Below are 17197 nucleotides of genomic sequence, written 5' to 3'. Positions count from 1 at the left end.
TGTGTGCGTCAGGTTCGCCCCCTGAGAGTGCGACAGAGACGCACACTGAGAGTGCGTTTATCTGTTATAATTATCCCGACGCATTGTTAAACCGCGTCGCTGTCGCACTTATAAGGTGCGTTTGTGACGCGCTTTCAACGTGCGATTAATACAGCAGTAAACAATTTGCATTTTTTGTTTTGCATTTCAGGATGAGTCTCCCTGAGTCATATGAAGTGGACATGCCACAAGAAAGACAATTAACCAATGTAGAAGATAGACATGATGTGTCAATTGTCGTTGACTACATAGAACACTTTACCACAGACAAGGTATTTGCTACTCGGGAGGAGCTTTTGGATTGGGCTAAGAATGTAGAAAAACAACTAGGCTTTGTGCCTTTCCTATGTATAGTCAGACACTGAGACATCAACTCTGACACTAATTAATCGCGCCTTCAACATGCGCGTGCAACGCATGTTCACGGAGCGTCTACGTCGCTTCGTGGGTAGGTGCGATAGAAACGCACTACAAGGGTGCGTTCGAAAGGGGTAGTTTCGGGTTTCAGAAATTTTATTCGGTCTAAATAGGGGTGGGGAGGGGGGGTCTGAATAACAATTCCCCTCATTTTAATACAATCTTTTAGCTTACCGAAAAAAGAAAAATTGGTATACTTTTTGTTCATAACAATAAAAGATGTACCTTATCTTATTTTAAGTGAGTTATTTACTTTAAAAGAGTCAAATTATAATTTGCACTAATTAAATTAAAGTATGTTTAGATATTTGTTTTCACTCCACTAAACTAATTTTAGCTACTTAATTAAGAGGGGTCGTTCAGTTGACAACGCATGCTGAGTGTATAAGACGAACTCTCGGGTTCGATCCCCACACAATACACTTTGGGGAAGGAATGAAGAGTTTTAACTGTGACTAAATCTCAAATCTAACGACATCCAAAAAGTGGCCGGTACTAGATGTTTATATAAAAAAAAACCTTATTTTAGCTTGCACCAAATCATTTTATGAATTGATTGGATGAACACATTTAATATTTTGTAAAAAGGAGCCTGGCAATGTCATGAATTGTCAGTGCACCACACTTCGAAATAAAATCAACCAATACATGGATTGTACGTTATCACGAATTAAATTCAAAGCAAGCAATAGCATGCTTGAGGGTCGTACTGGTTTTATATGGAGAAGAGAACATGTCCATCACTTATCCAAACCCATGCATGCTACTTCAATTGAGATTATGACGCTACTTCATACTCTGGGAAATAAAATAAAGAGTCTCCACGAAAGATTTTTGTCCGTTGAAAAATGTTATTCACAATCATTTAATTTTAACATTCTTTTTTATAAAATCTTGTATTGCATAGGTTAAAAACTTAAAATTTATGTATGTAAATCTATTAAAAATACTGGTCTTATTTGCAATTTAGTAGAACCAGGTGTATTTTTGACTAATAAATCAGAAAACGTTAGAAGAAAGAATGTTAAAATTAGTTATTAGCAGTTTCTTGTCGGTTTTCTTATATTGGTAGCTTTATGCCGTAGGGAGATGCACCAAGGTTAAGGGACTCCATGGTAGGGGGAAATGGTTGAAAATTTTAATTAAATAGTCTGAAAAATTAATTACCTTAAAAGCTTAAGCTGTTTAAGTAAAAACACACACATAAATAATTTCAAATCACATAAATGAAGCAAATAAAAGTTGTTTTGTTGATTGATTCAGAATCAGTTATATAAAGAATTGTCTATTAAGAAGGTAAACTATGATATTAAGGTTGACTTTGAAAAAGCTTACAAGTGAGACGAGAGTTATTATTTCTATATGATGTGACGTATATTTAATCTTTAGTGATCGTTGGATATGATGGTTGGAAGGATGCTTGAAGTCGGTAAATGTGTCGGTACTTAAATGGAAGCCCTTGTGAAGAGTTTAAGATGGAGAAAGACCTTAGACAAGGAGATCCGATCCAATGGCTCCTTTATTATTCCTTATTGTGACGGAAGACCTCAATGGACTATAGTTCAACATGCAACTCGCCTTTGCTGGCTATTGTCAAATAACCATTTATCTCAAAAGGTTGTAGTTCTAACAGCTACAACTTAAGGCCGTCAAATGAGGTGATTATCTCGTTATTACAATTTGCTGATGATACCTTATTTTTGGACAGACCTCCGAGCAAAATTCTCCAACATTTAAGTGTGTGCTGAAGTGTTTTGAACTAGTATTGAGGCTCAAGATCAACTTCCATAAAAGCAAACTATAGCTCGAATAACAACTGAAGGAAAAACTTCACACAGTTAAGCTGCCCTATTGAATTGCAAAATAATGAAGACCCCCTTCATCTACCTGTAGAGGAAAATTGTAGAAAGTTATTAGCTGGCGACAGAAAACCATATCTTTTGGGAGACATTTAATTTTGATTGGAATTAGACAAAAAAACCATTTCCGTTAGGATTCAACTACAATTTAATTTTTGTTAGAAATCAGTATCATATTGTTATTTTTAGAATAGAGAATTTAATAACAAGAAACGTAAATATATCTAAGTTTACACCCTAGACCCTAGCTATATGAGTTGCATGGGAGCGTGGAAGACAAAATTGCAAACCCATGATTACATAATTTACATTTACAGTAATAGCTTTTGACGTTGGCCCTTTTAGGCAAATTTAGATCTTTGTTAAATTCCCTCATCATATTAATTGTCGATCGGGTACGTTGGTTAAACATATATATACATGAATTCGATCACCGGCCAGTGTCTCTTTCACGTTAGGATGGAGCTTAATTACCCCTACATGCCGTGGGTATGGCCACGCCAACCTCCAACTCAATTGTCGGTAACCAAGTCTAGCTTACCCAGTTTTTAGATTTCAACCATCAACTTTTATTTTGAGCTGATCTAAGAACATGAATCCAAATGAATTGGTGAAATAGAAAATAAGTCACATATATATGCTCTCTTTTCTAAATTTTTATCAAATCATATATTCATATTCGTGATTTATACACATTAATTAAGTAAAAATTTATATTGTCTTTATCAACATCAATCCTCTTTTTGGACGGTCCAAAACAACTTAATTATATTACTAACTTAGAAGCTAAAGACGGTACATCAACCAAAAGTAAAGGCAGCATATCCTGGGGAAAATCTTCCAACTATACATGGTTATGTACAGTGAAAGCTTTCTTATAGATAGAACATCAGCAACAACGTTACATTGATGCCCAACAAAAACTAGCCAGCTGCAAAAAGTAAAATTAAAAGCTAACAATAACCTGCAATCTTTGTACTAACTCAGCTAGATAGGAAGGATTATCTCCCATTGGTTGTTGATAAATATTGACGTCATTAACATTGATTGTTGCTGAATGATAGCTCAAATGGTAAAAGTTAAGAGAAGAAGAAAATAAAAACCGAACCATTGACCAAATGGTTCTTAAGTAATTTAAATTTTTTATTGGACAACAGTACAAACAACACACAAATCACACAACAATTTGCTTCTCGTATCCATGAATTAGAAGATATATCAACCGACAACCGTATCTGAAAACCTCGATTAGTAGATATTGGTACTGTCATCGCACATCAAGCAAAGGATTGAGGATTCAATGGTGTAATGTTAAGAGGTTGTTTGACAAAGTTTTATGATGTGCATTAAAATTAATCTCTATATAATATATACTAAACCAAGCTGATTAAAAAAAAGATGTAGCTGTAGTCCACACTCCATGAAAAAGTAGGCAGATTTATAAGTGACCTAATTTTCAAAATTTTACATATTGATCACCCAACACAAGAAAAAGATTTATATATAAGTAACATATATTTCCCATAGGAAATTCAAACCTGTTAATTTGGACCTTGTAATAAAAGCAGCATATATATAATATATTGTTATAAGTTATAACAAACCCCACAGAGTAGTGCCAATTTTCACGGAGAGAGGTCCTTAAATGCTGCAGTTGGTGCAGTTGTGCAGCATCCTTCCATAACTACATCTCCAATCTCTCAACAACAACTAGCCACGCATCGCATCAAACAACACAAAAGAGAGAGAAACTTACAAACAAACAAACACACAAAACTTGCCTCTCTCTGCACAAGTTAACTAACTAACTCGTGGTGGTGGTGGTAGTGGTGGCGATGAACTATTGTGAGACGAAAAGCGTGGCGGTGGTGAAGAAGCGGAAAGGCGGCAGAGAAGAAACACTCTCACCTTCTTCCAACAAAACCACCACCGCCATGTTGTCGTCTCACCAGGATCGGAATCGGAACAACAGATCACCACCGAAACGCTACCCTCTCTTGTCGTTTTGGGAGCTTCCGGAATACATGAAGGACAACGAGTACATCTTGCGTTATTACAGAGCCAATTGGCCTCTTAAACAAGCTTTCTTCAGCCTCTTTCGTTGGCATAACGAAACCTTAAACGTTTGGACGTGAGTTCTTTAATTTCATTTTGTTCTTTTTTCTTCTGATTCATTCTCATATGATATGTTTCTAATGAGGATTTTGCATGAACGTGATTGATTGATTTTCAGGCATTTGATTGGATTTTTTCTGTTTCTCGGATTGACTCTGGCGAATTTGATGAAGCCTCATGTGGTGGATCTGTTAGACCAAATTACCAGGTTTTTTTTCATTTTTTTTTTCAATTTACCACTGCATACTCACTGTCACTCTGTGAGAAGTGAGAACCAATCGCGTTCTTTCTTCATGTTACAGTAAACATGTGTCAGTTGTTGCTAGCAGATCGTGCCGAAACTTTGAATAAACAAACACTTACTACTCAACTACTTGCCTGAAACGTGTAATTATTAATTAGTAGTAGGAACTATAAGAACATAGGAATTTTTTTTGGAAAACAGCTCATATCAGGCTAGCTATTAGTTATTGTTTCAAAATTTTCAACCCAAAGTAGGTGTAAGATGGGAATGATTTCTTACTTTATTTATAGCATGTTTTAGATATTATAGTATAAAATAAATAATTGACAACTAGAAACTCAGTGATTGGTTTAAATTGAAGCTTAGCAAACCATTCATTTGACATATCAAAATTTGGATTTGGTTGAGATCTTCACTTTAGTGAGGAAAGTAAAGAATCTATAAGTTATTGGTATAATATACATAGTACATAATAAAATATAAATGTGTTTGATGAAATTCCTTTTTTTTTTATTGGTGTAAACCCAGAATTCGAACTTGTGTATTCACCTCACGAGATCTAATTTGTCTAATGAATATCTTGTTGATTGCCCTGTTTTGAAATTGATAACATGTTATTATAATAAGTTTCGTAATTATATATCACATATATTTCCTAATTTTAGTGGAGATTTAGATTCTCTTATCCTACATTAGTGTGAAAATGTAACGTGAATTCTCTTGATTATCTTATCAATGGTTGAGATCATTTCTTTCTAAGCAGCTAAATTTCCAACGTTTCTATGCAGTTTGTGGAAAAAACAGGGGTACTCACAAAATTGTTTTCTCCAATCCCTTCTATATGTGAATTAATATCAGATTACACCTTTTCTGTCTTTGCATATTAGCCAATTTGGAAGAGGATTTATGTTAGGTGAACTGCCTAACTAACAGCACAGTAGCTTACCAGAACTCTCAACTAAATTTGAATATCATCTCTGCAGGTCTTTTTCTTCAAGTGCAGACAAAAATGTTTCTGATAACATCAAAGATCTGTTCCTGGTAAGTAATTTCTTAATTTAAAATTTCAAACATGATCACACCCTGCCTCCACATCTTTGACTAGTAAAGTATGTTAGTATTCACCTCGAAATAAAAAACGAACGAAACTCTTTTTCGAGATAAAAGTACTTTCTGATGCTCTCAAGTCTCAACTAGTATCCAAAAATACATAGACATATATAGACAACAATATGTAATGACTATTTTTGAAGTCTAACATTGTATGGAACATGCAGGGGACAGCATTACTCTTCGATTTAAAACATCAGCTACCTCTGAAAATGGAACTCAAATCCATAGAGATGATCACAGAAAGGTGGCCCTTCTTCATTTTCCTAGCTGGAGCCATGTTCTGCCTCATCTCTAGCAGCATTTGCCACCTCTTCTCTTGTCACTCCCACGACTTAAACCTGTTACTATTGCGAATCGACTATATCGGGATTGTTGTCATGATCATCACCTCCTTTTTCCCTCAGATTTACTACATTTTCCTGTGCCAACCTCACTGGCAGCTCCTCTACCTTGCTGGGATCACAGCAATGGGGCTATTCACCATAGCAACACTGCTCTCCCCATCGCTTTCGACCGGCAAACACCGCGCATTCAGGGCCATGTTGTTCTGTTCAATGGGACTTTTTGGCATTGTTCCTGCAATTCATGCTTGTTTTGTCAATTGGGGGAACCCGCGGCGCAATGTGACACTTGCATATGAATGTACCATGGCCTTGTCTTACTTGACAGGGACCTTGTTCTATGTGACAAGAATTCCAGAAAGGTGGAAGCCTGGGTGGTTTGATTTGGCAGGACATAGCCATCAGATATTTCATATTCTGGTGGTGGTTGGGGCATTGGCACATTATGCAGCTACTCTGAAAATGCTTGAATGGCGTGACGCTTGGGGGTGTGACAAGGTTGGTCTTCAATGATGTATCTTTCACTACAGCATAGAAGATAAGGAGCATTGTCCTTACATAAGTGATTCAGCAAAATGTTAATACTTAATGTCTGTATGCATTATCTCAGTTAGTCAGTTCTGTCTCATGAGTCATTTTTCCCCGTTATCAATTTGTCATTCAATGGATCAATATATTATTGTACCTAGAATTTATTTAACGGGATTTGCTCTTCTGTCCCTAGTTTGTTAGATTTCTATATGGTTGTGCTTAGATGAATATTGTATTGTTCTTTAAACTACGACTTTAACAAATGTCAATGACAAGTATTGAAAAGTTCGGAAGAAGAATGATATCAAAAGAACAAAGGTCATTCTCAATTCACAAGGAGACACATGCTTTTTGTTTGCAGATCATGTTATTGGATTGGATTGGATTTAGCTTCTTTAAAATAAAAATAAAGTAATCACAATTTATTAACTACCTTGAAAAAGTTAATAAAGCAAATCAATTGTCCCCGAAAGATAATTCAAGTGGTAAGAGTTAGGAACAGGTTGACTAGGATGAAGGGTCCACAGTTCGAACCCTGAGAATGACTAATTTACTAACATTACTAACAACTAACATTTACCTATAAAAAAATAAAGTAAATCAATTAATAATAAAGATAAAGTGTTGAACCAAGTTTGGAATTCATCCTTTGAAAAAAAAAGTTTGGAATTCATAACATGTTGGGAGGTAAGTTGGAAACAAATAAAAAAAACTCAAACTCCCTACTTACTACTTTTATGAAGTAAAGATTTAATGGCTAAACGTTTGGTATGTGATTTGTTTAGCTAGAGAAAACATTCTCAATTTTTTTCATTTTTAATAAGAATATTTTATTTCATGTTTTTAATTTTTTTAATTAGGAAGTGAAAATAAATTATTAGTATTTCCTATATAGGCCTTTAAAAGTAATAAAAATGAAAATAAAGGATCCGAAAATAAATTTAACAATTTTATGATCAAACTAAAAAATTGTTGATTATTTTATGAGATTAATGGATATGCATTGTCAATGTAAAACAGTTACATAAAATGAACAGTGATATTCATTTTCAATTTTTTTATCAATGTCACAAACTGTGATAAATTAACCTAATTTAAATTTTTTAATGAGATTTATCCTACCGTCTTTGAAATCTTAGATAACTAGTTTATGACCCGTGCCTTACACGGGGAGTTTAATCCTACCTAATTTATTTTTGCAGTTTTTATTTTTCATAGAGAAAAAGTTTGATGCACCGACGGTGTAAAGTTTTTTTACACCATCAACCAATCAGATTTCTTAAATGTGGGAAAGGTAGATTTTTTATTTAATTAAATTGAGTGATATGTCAAATCTTTGAAATCTGATTGGTTGACGGTGTAAAAATACTTTACACCGTCGGTGCATCAAAATTAAACTCTTTTTCATATTATAATTTTTTTAATGTTGGAAAATATCTAATTCAAACAGTTTTTTTTTTTTTTTTGAAAAACCACTTTTAAAAATAGTCTCTAAAAACAATTTTTAAATGGTGTTTTCAAAAACTGCAATCAAACATAACTTAAATGTTGAAGATATTTTAAGAAATGAGAAACCATTGTTAAGAAAAAATGAGAAACAATAAAATGTAATTCATTTTAATTTATCATATTAATATTTCTATATTTTATTTAATTCATGTGAATGGAGCCTTTTTAGTGCAATAATAAATTGTTCATAGTAGTGAGACTAATTCTTTCTTCACATTTATTTTTCATTCATAAGAGTTTAGAATCGAACTGTCGTCTCCTTTGTTATGCTGAATTACTACGCAAACTGTTTGGTTTGAAGTGGTTTAAGATGAAAATTAATATCAAATAATTTAGAGTTTAGTTATGATATAAAGTATTTAGTCATTTTAATTTTCATTTTATATGTAAGATTATGATTTAAATGCGAAACTTTTATATATATATATATATATATATATATATATATATATATATATATATATAGTGAGAGAGAGGTTTCTTATGTGTGAGAGGATTGATTTTCTACCCTTAGATCAAAATCAATGGCTTAGATTATAACACTTAAAAAAACACTCACGTGCCTTCACTATATACAAAACCTATTTTCATCTGCATTCGTATCATCATTTAATTTTTTTTTTTACTAGCGTATCATCATTTAATTGAAGCTGCAGGTTGTCGGTGTTTGTGGTGCTTTCCACCATGGATAAATGATTTGAACGTGAACTCGAAGCTTTGAAAGATTAGTTGTGAGGAGACATTGGAAACCACTGCAAGCATCACCCCATTTGTGGAGGCAATTTCATGAGTTACCTTACCAATCATCAATCCTCTTGAACGATTCCCACATCTCGACCCCTCACGACGATTGGAGTTGGGGTTTTTGTAGTTGAAGAGGAAAGAGGTGAAGATATGCCAAAGGAGGAGGGAATGATAATTTTGAGGGTCTAAAACTAAATCTCAATCAAAGTTCAAGGGCCAAAAACTTAATTTTCCCTTTAATTTATTTAATGATATTCAAAAGTATTTTGGTTTATTACAATTAATAATCAAAAACAAGAAAAAAAAATTATCATGTCAACTTCATTAAGTGACGTGTCAGAAGCCACGTAGGATCGTCGTGGCACTAGGATATTGCGGTCAACCAGGTGGTCTATTACTAAAATACGTGAAAGTTTGGGGACACACCGAAAGTTACGACAACGAGGGTTTAAAACCAAATCTCACTCAAAGTTCAAGGGTCAAAAACTTATTTCCCCTAGTTTCAAATGGGTTATTGATGTTATTACTCAATAAATAACCCGGCCTCTCCGTCACTCATTCCCGGGAAAGTATGTATGGGAATGTTGCATTCCCGTGTTTGGTAGAAGTTTTGTAAAAATATATCCGTAAAAATAATTGGACAACCGTAAAAAAAAACATAGAATTACTATATTTGTCATAATTACTATGTTACCATAGATCATATAAAATTCAAGTAGTTATTGAACAAAAAAACATAACGTATTAAGGTAATAAGGTTCAATGCACAGGTTTAAATCCTAGTAGTTTTTAACTTTATAATTGTCCCAGCCTTCTAATTTGAGAGCAAATGAAGTCCAAACATAGAACTGGCCTTGGCCTCGGGCATAGGTGGTCAAGGAAAATGGAAGCTTGATCTCTCTTGAAAGCTTTTTCAGAAATGGAAGTAAAACCAACTCATATACTGCCACCAAAACTGATGACCCATGACTCCCTTGTTTGTCCATTTAAGCAGAATGAGGCTGCTCATATGGAACCTCAGTGTCTGGATCCTGCTCTGATGTGTCGCTATCAGAGTCCAGAACATCTCCATCTGGGCTATCCCCTGAGATCAGAAGTAGATTATCAGCTTCCTCCTCCAACTCATTCTCAGTAAATAAATCCTTCTGAACAGGTACACTACTTTGCTGCTGGGATGAAAGAACATTTGCAATAGCTTTAATAGCAGCAGATGCCTGGTTACTATCAACGCCATCATCGACATCTAAGCCATTAACAATAGGTTCCTCGGACAAGTCCTCCTGCTGTGGGGGAGGAACAAAAAAGGGAATTTTACCCCTCTGCCAGTCATGAAGTACCATCTTTGCTGCAGTCATCAGGTCAGGCTCACCTCCCTGGAACAGGTATTATTAAAAGTCACACTAAAGTTTGAACAGCCTTCAAACCAAAAAGCTCAAAGAAAAACAAATTAAATGAACACCAAATGAAATAAATTGACATGGGAAGGGGATACCAATTGAATTGCACCGTTTTTCTCCTTAGCGAGGAGAAGCAAGCAAAGGATAACTTGAAAGCACTACTTTAGCACGTTGTCAGTCAGGACAAAAGATGGGTATCTTAATTCTCAAGTATAGAAGAATGTACACAAAGAAGGCATATCTAGTCTCAGCCAAAATGAGGAAAGCTAGATAGATTGATAAAGCTAATGACCAGGCCCCAATAACAATCCAACAATGAGCTACTTCTCAGAAATAAAAAATCAAGAATCTAGATCAACTCAGAAAAAATACCTTCAGAAGTTTGCCAGTCAATTTGCAAAGCTGAAGTAGGAAGTCATTTTCATTTTCCCTGATGACAAGAAAAACATGTTGATAAGTGTTTATACATAAGCTATAATAACAAATTGACAAGCAACTCAACTACTCAAGGTAAGACTGGTAAGTATTAACTGCATGTAACAGTTCCCATGTAGAATGATCATGTCATCCCCACCTTACTTTTCATTATTCATCATTAGATGCTAAAACTACGGGCAAATGGGGGGAAATTCTTAATGCCTTCACAGATAGTTAACATTTTACGATTCAGACCAAATGAGCAAAAGGCTGCAGCCTGATATAATAGTCTCATGCCGTCAATTTTAAACCATTTCTATTATTTTCAAAAGTCTATAGTTTTGCACTCCCTCCATTCCAATATTTAAGTTGTTTAAGGTTATGCACGAGAATTAAGAAATCACTATTTGATAAAATAGTTGACTAAAATACGCTTTAAAGTTTAGCTATATTAAGTAGAGAGAAAAATAATTATTTTTTAAGTGCATAGTGAGAGTTGTGATAGGTGACAATTGAAGGTGGTAGGGAAGAGATATAAAACTAAATGATGATATAAAAGGAAGAAAGTGAGAAAAAAAATGCATTGGGTTTGCATAACAACTTATATTTTGGAACCTAGTCCAAATGCTAAAACAACTTAAATTTTGGAAGAGAGGGAGTAGTTGACAAAGATTGCAAACTTAGGTCAATTTCATGGGGTTGGTTGGATGACACGGTATGATAATGGTGTTCTTCTATAACAACTACAATAAACAGATTTCTCAATGCCAAAGATTGCAAACTTAGGTCGTTTTCTGCCAACACAATTACAAAAGGTGAGAACACTGTAGAGCGACCTACTTGTCATCATGGAGTTAGGAGACAAGAAAACATGCCACTCTTTTATTTTATATGCTCTGTGCAAGTGCTCCTTCATCACACGTTTCAAAACCTCACCTATACGATCCGCAGCATCTTTCAAGTTTGTTACACGTACCTGAAAATAAATCAAAGTACTAAGCCAAGACTGTAATGATGATGATAATTTTACACTCTACAATTATTGTTATTAATATTAGTATTATTACTACTACAACATATCTACATTCTGCACAACTAATATGCAAAATAAATTTCACAAGAATTTCTGTTAGAATATGAAAGCAGGAGTCAATTATTCATTGAGCAAGCAAAACAAGCATGAGCCCAAGCAAACAGATTTAGAATTTGTAACATAAAACAACCCAATAAAAGCTATGATCATTAGGTTGGTAGGTGAAATCACTATAATTCAATACATCGGAACATATCAATAACAATTAGTCACCAATCTAACAAATCAACATAAGGGGAGAAGCAATATTGATCATAATCATATTTTGTGGGCAAGAATGCCACAGATACCACTAGTGTGTTTGTACATAGGTTAAAGAGATAATCCACTAGCCCTGTAGCCCATATTCAATCTTGCAAACCCTAAGAATAGCTCATTATGGGACTAAGTTTTACATATAAAAATGTATACTATACCACTAGACAACAACTCAACAAAATATATATCACTGGAGACTACCGGGTTGATTGGTTGACACCAGTGGCGGATCCAGGACCCCGGGGTCAGGGGGTTCAAAATTTTCAAATGAACACATCGATAAAAATATAATTGAAAACAACTTTAACCACATCAACACACATTTCACTCAAATATAGCACATATTTGGTATTTCAAGTCAGTGCATAAACTGTCAAGTTTTCATAGTACTATAATGTGGTATTTCAAGTCATTAACCAAATGCAATATTTCTACAACAATTTTTTTTTGATAAACCAAAGTGTTATTAATAATAGAAAGTAGAGTACAATGGGTATTCCAACCCTTGGTACAAATGTAAAATGAAAAGAGAATATAATCTAAGGCCCTACACTAACAGAGTATAGGCCTTTAGGAAAACAGAACAAAACAATTCAGATTCTAACCCATTAGCCAGGGCATATAATCATGGGCAACCAGTGAAGGAGACCTCCCACCATGTCCCTCCTTTTAAACCACAAAGCAAGGGACCCAAGGCCAAAAACAGAAGGAAAACACGGACCAATCTACTGAACTCTATCTAGTAGAATTTTCCAAGCCAGTGATAGCACACTTGAGGGTGCTTTGAGTGACCATAATTTATGATAAAGTCTATGTGGTGGTTCCCTCACCTCTCCTTGTAAAACTGTGTAAGCTGAGCTCACTGTAAACATTTCCGCTTCCTCCTTTGTCCAGACTCATGAGTCTCTTATGCCTTATGTGGGACTTAAATTTGACAATTGGGTTCTTAGAGCCTCCACTGCTTTTGTTATAAACTTATAATTCTTTACTTCTTTTTTCCCTATATTTTCATGTTCTTTTATTCATGTAGATCAAGAAGGCAGCCACGAGATAATCACTTCAACTAACTAAAGTTCACTCTAATAAAAAAACCAATAATCACTTCAACTAACTAAAGCTAAGTGATTGTATATTTTATTCATTTTCTATAGAGCGAAATAAACAAAAAACTACTAGTTCAGGTAATTGGGAGAAAAGAATCTAACCACCCAACTCAGTGAGAAAACTGATCTGCGTACATATGATGGAATTTAATGAATAAGAATGGTCTTCTATTGCATTCAACTTGCATCACATTTATCAATTCACTTGAAACATGTAAAAGCTGGTCCTGGACCTTTGGTTATGGCTATAGGCTGAACTGATGCATTTTGCTCTCAAAAAAAAAAAACTAAAGCTAAACTAACTCAATCAGTTTTTCATCCCCCTCAACTCATGACAGCCCCACTAAAATAGAGAAACCAAAACAAGAATGGAGAGAGCATTTTCTAGCAACCCATCACTAACACATATATTCCCACCCTGCAAATCTGCAATCATCTAATTGACAGCACATCAGAGAGAGTTTGAGACAAAACCAAGCTGAGAGTTTGCATCATTTGAATGATTTGAGAAAATCAATTTAGGGAAATCAAACTTGAGAAAGGAGAAGAGAAAGAAAGGAAATCAATTTTGGGAATCAAGCTTGAGAAAGGAGAAGAGAAAGGAAATCAATTTTGCCATTTAGGGTTAGGAGAAGAGAAAGAGAAAGGAAATCAGTAATACCTGTAGTCAATAGAACCGCAGAGCCAGAGAGAGGGACGACTGGACTGATCTGGTGGTTGAGCGGCGGCCGGCGTGGTGGTGGCCGGTGGTGGTGCGCGTTGATGAGGTATGGTGAGAGTGATTGTGGTGTATCGTGTGAGAGAAATCAGAAAAGAGAGAGAAGGGCGTGAGAGATCTGACTGTGTGAGAGAGAGGAGTTGGGGTCTAGGGTGCAAATCTAAATTCTCAGGGGTTCAAAAAAATAAATTATAGGGGGGTAAGTAGAATTTTTTTTTCCAGGGGGTTCAACTGAACCCCCTGGGCTGGCTGTGGGTCCGCCCCTGGTTGACACCATATCCCTAAATAATAAAATGAAAAGCACTAAAAACAAATTACAACAACCAAAGCCATTGTGTTCGGCAGAAATAACATTAAACAAAAAAAAAGTCTGACCATAATATTATTTATTAAGGTGAATGACAAACAAAATTGAAGAACACAGGAGGAAACTTACCACACCCTTCAGCACAACATCTGCTTCAGAATCCTTGTTTTGGTAAACAACACCTGGACAGTCGATCAAAAAGATCCTCTTTGTAAGAGTTATATACTGCCATACTTTTGTTTCCCCTGGAATTGGAGCAACCTTGCAGACCTTTGACACATAATGGCACACGTCAATCGACATGATAAAATGCTTATTCGACAAAAAAGTTTTAAATATTGATTCCATAGAGGATAAATTTCAAGCTTCCATACTAAACAAATTAAACAGAAACCTGAAGCAGTTAAGGAGAAAGAATGTTTACATTTTTCGTTCGCAACGTATTAATCACCGATGACTTCCCAACATTTGGATATCCAATAAATCCAACAGATATTGCTTGCTTATCACTTTTCAATCGAGCAAATTGTCTCAGAACCGATAGAAGTGAGCCCTATTGCATGATAATGACCCTTAAGAAAATATCAAATTGCTGAATGAACGGAATAGTTAAATGAGAGAAAGCAAGATGTGTTATGTCCAACTTCAATAATATTTCATTTTCTTCATGAAGGATACCAAATTCAGTAAATTGATGGATAAAGGCTAAACAAATAACTAAGGTAACTAAATATACCTTTCCGAAGGACTTGTTAATGCTTGCATGGAATGCTAGAGTTGGATATTCTTTTGACAAAACTCTAAGCCACCCTTTTGTTGCCCAAGCCGGAATCAGATCACACTAAAAAAATGATGATTTAAAATGGGGAAAATAGCAAGTTACGGTGTTAAGTGAAGTTTTAGAACAATAACAAGCAGATACAAATACAATGATGGGAATTAGCCATTACCTTGTTCAGTAAAAGCATCATGTGCTTGTACTTGCAATTTTCTTTCAAATGCTTCTCTAAATGGTAACACCGTGTTCCTTGAGGATCCCTTGCATCTAGAACCTGCATTATGATACATAAACATGAATACTTGGGATAACACACTTGCATGTCATGTGAGGATCAGCCAACATGATGATAGTGATATGAAGAAAGTTGAACAGCAAAAGATGAGATTTTACTTGGACAACAACATCTGAAGAATCGATGACCTTGTAGAGCTCACCCGATATGTGTTTGGTTTGACCTTTCTGAAACATGGTATGTCCCAGTAAATCTATAAATCCATCTGCTTCATTAGCTTCTGCAGTTCCACTAGCACCTGCAGCATACTTTTCTTCAAAAGCTTCTGCAAAGTGATATAGGAAAATGATTATAACCACAATTACATTAATGACCAAGCACTTGCACATGAAGCTATAATTCCACGGATCACAGTTAATTGAAAAACACAAAGAATCCAACATGCCAGCCATAAGTTTTACCTTGTGCAACATGAGCTTTCTTAGCTAAGGACTGATAATCAAAAGCCAAGAGGCAGGGGCGCTTCCTTTTAGTCTTAGGTCCAAACACAGGTGTGAAAGGTCGTTGAACCCTTGAATTTGATTGCTACATTCGAAATTCATTCCCAAATCAACATATATAATAATAGTTATATATGCAGGTGAAAATAATACCAAAAAACAAACACTCACATTGTAATTACTGGACATGCGACTTTGCAGCCCTGGGAATAACTCGAGATTCACAACAATATTCTTCGCCTTCTCTATTTAATTAATAATTTACATCATTAATTAATTATATGCAATCAAATCACAATGAATAAACTTGATGAATTTGTTTATGTAAAACAGGACTCACTGGACCAAAGGACTGGAAAGGGACAGGGTGGTCGCGGGAAAGGTCTATATATGCAGCGGCGACCGGAGCGCACCTCCATCTTCGCGTCATTGTTGCCGTTGGCGTCGAGAGACTGCTTCGATTTTCCGGAGCTCTCCTTCTTCTTCACCATTGCAGAGAAAGAAAGAGATCCAACTGCAATCCCTAGCCGCGTTTGCGTTTTACACATTTTTCATTCAACTAAATTTATATTTATTAGGTCCACCATTTATATTTACAACACGTTTTCAGTACCTAAACCTAAACTATACCTTTTTAACTATATTATATTGGCTTTTAAAAATACTTTGGCCTTATTTATCATGCCTTACCTAATCATACGACTCTCTCGATGACCTGATCTATTTCCATCCCTACTAATTTATGCATTTTTTTTTATAATTAATAACCTTCATGTAAATTATAAAAATTTTGAGAACCAATTTTGAATCATTCCTCTTCTTCCTCCCCTATCTTTCTTTTTTAACCACCATCCAACTTCTACTACTATCACCATCAAGACTCATTCAAAATTCATTAAGCTGTTCAAAAAAAATTCATTATGATTACTAAGCTTAATCAATATATTTGTCGGCTGCAAAAATATTTACTTTATGTGGCATGTCCCCATACTCTACAGTTTAAGTACATGGGAGATGACTTGGTGTTAATCTCTGGTCCAGAAGGAGTGAACATTGAGGAGATGCTGAATGGATCGGAGGAGTGGATAAGGGAGTTCTTGGTGGGGGTGAAACCATGGTCACCGATGATTGCTCCCACTAGTACAGTAACGTGGGTACGCTGCACTGGAATTCCGCTTCACTTGTGGAATATTGTAACGCCCCAATTTCTCAACTGAGGAATCACATTAGTAACCTAACAAAGTCTAAGGACTATTCTGCAATCCCTAAAATTCAAGGGTATTTTTTTGAAAATGAGAATGAATACCATAGGGTTGGAAACACATGATAACTTTATTTAAATAACCTGTTTCCCGATATATAGTAATAATAGTTTACAACACCATAAGTAAGGTTCAGAATAAACATGCGCACTTTAACAGTGGCGGAAGCAAGGCTTTAATAACAGAGTTCTCATATAGAAAAGGAGACTCAAACATA

General features: G+C 35.1%; 2 protein-coding genes across 2 annotated transcripts; one reads left to right on the top strand and one right to left on the bottom strand.

Moving 5' to 3' along the window:
• The first annotated feature begins 3873 nt into the window (after positions 1-3873).
• LOC130711821 (heptahelical transmembrane protein 1) lies at positions 3874-6847 on the top strand. The gene is made up of 4 exons (XM_057561581.1): positions 3874-4446; positions 4549-4638; positions 5658-5715; positions 5952-6847. Exons 1-4 carry the CDS (start codon positions 4151-4153, stop codon positions 6639-6641), a joined length of 1134 nt encoding a protein of 377 aa, XP_057417564.1. The 5' UTR covers positions 3874-4150; the 3' UTR covers positions 6642-6847.
• A 2737-nt stretch (positions 6848-9584) lies between these two features.
• Positions 9585-16224, bottom strand: LOC130712065 (nuclear/nucleolar GTPase 2-like). Its single transcript, XM_057561898.1, has 11 exons — positions 16059-16224; positions 15890-15963; positions 15680-15803; positions 15377-15543; positions 15156-15257; positions 14942-15046; positions 14630-14758; positions 14335-14475; positions 11602-11702; positions 10682-10739; positions 9585-10285 (listed from the first exon to the last, which is right to left on the bottom strand). The coding sequence occupies exons 1-11, from the start codon at positions 16207-16209 to the stop codon at positions 9899-9901; spliced, it is 1539 nt and encodes a 512-aa protein (XP_057417881.1). The 5' UTR covers positions 16210-16224; the 3' UTR covers positions 9585-9898.
• Between the last annotated feature and the right edge of the window lie 973 nt (positions 16225-17197).

Source organism: Lotus japonicus, chromosome 4 (genome assembly GCF_012489685.1).
Source record: "Lotus japonicus ecotype B-129 chromosome 4, LjGifu_v1.2".
Taxonomy (NCBI): Eukaryota; Viridiplantae; Streptophyta; class Magnoliopsida; order Fabales; family Fabaceae; genus Lotus; species Lotus japonicus.
Note: the sequence above shows the minus strand (reverse complement) of the source record. Positions and strands in the feature narration are given on the sequence as shown.

Bases quoted from the DNA above. Each gene is read 5' to 3' on its own strand.
- LOC130711821 (XM_057561581.1), top strand. From the start codon at position 4,151: ATGAACTATTGTGAGACGAAAAGCGTGGCGGTGGTGAAGAAGCGGAAA. The intron at 4,639-5,657 runs GTTTTTTTTCAT...TCATCTCTGCAG, and splicing joins CTGTTAGACCAAATTACCAG to GTCTTTTTCTTCAAGTGCAG. The intron at 5,716-5,951 runs GTAAGTAATTTC...TGGAACATGCAG, and splicing joins ACATCAAAGATCTGTTCCTG to GGGACAGCATTACTCTTCGA.
- LOC130712065 (XM_057561898.1), bottom strand. From the start codon at position 16,209: ATGGTGAAGAAGAAGGAGAGCTCCGGAAAATCGAAGCAGTCTCTCGAC. The intron at 15,544-15,679 runs GTAAAACTTATG...ATCACTTTGCAG, and splicing joins GAAAGCTCATGTTGCACAAG to AAGCTTTTGAAGAAAAGTAT. The intron at 10,286-10,681 runs GTATTTTTTCTG...TACCTGTTCCAG, and splicing joins TGACTGGCAAACTTCTGAAG to GGAGGTGAGCCTGACCTGAT.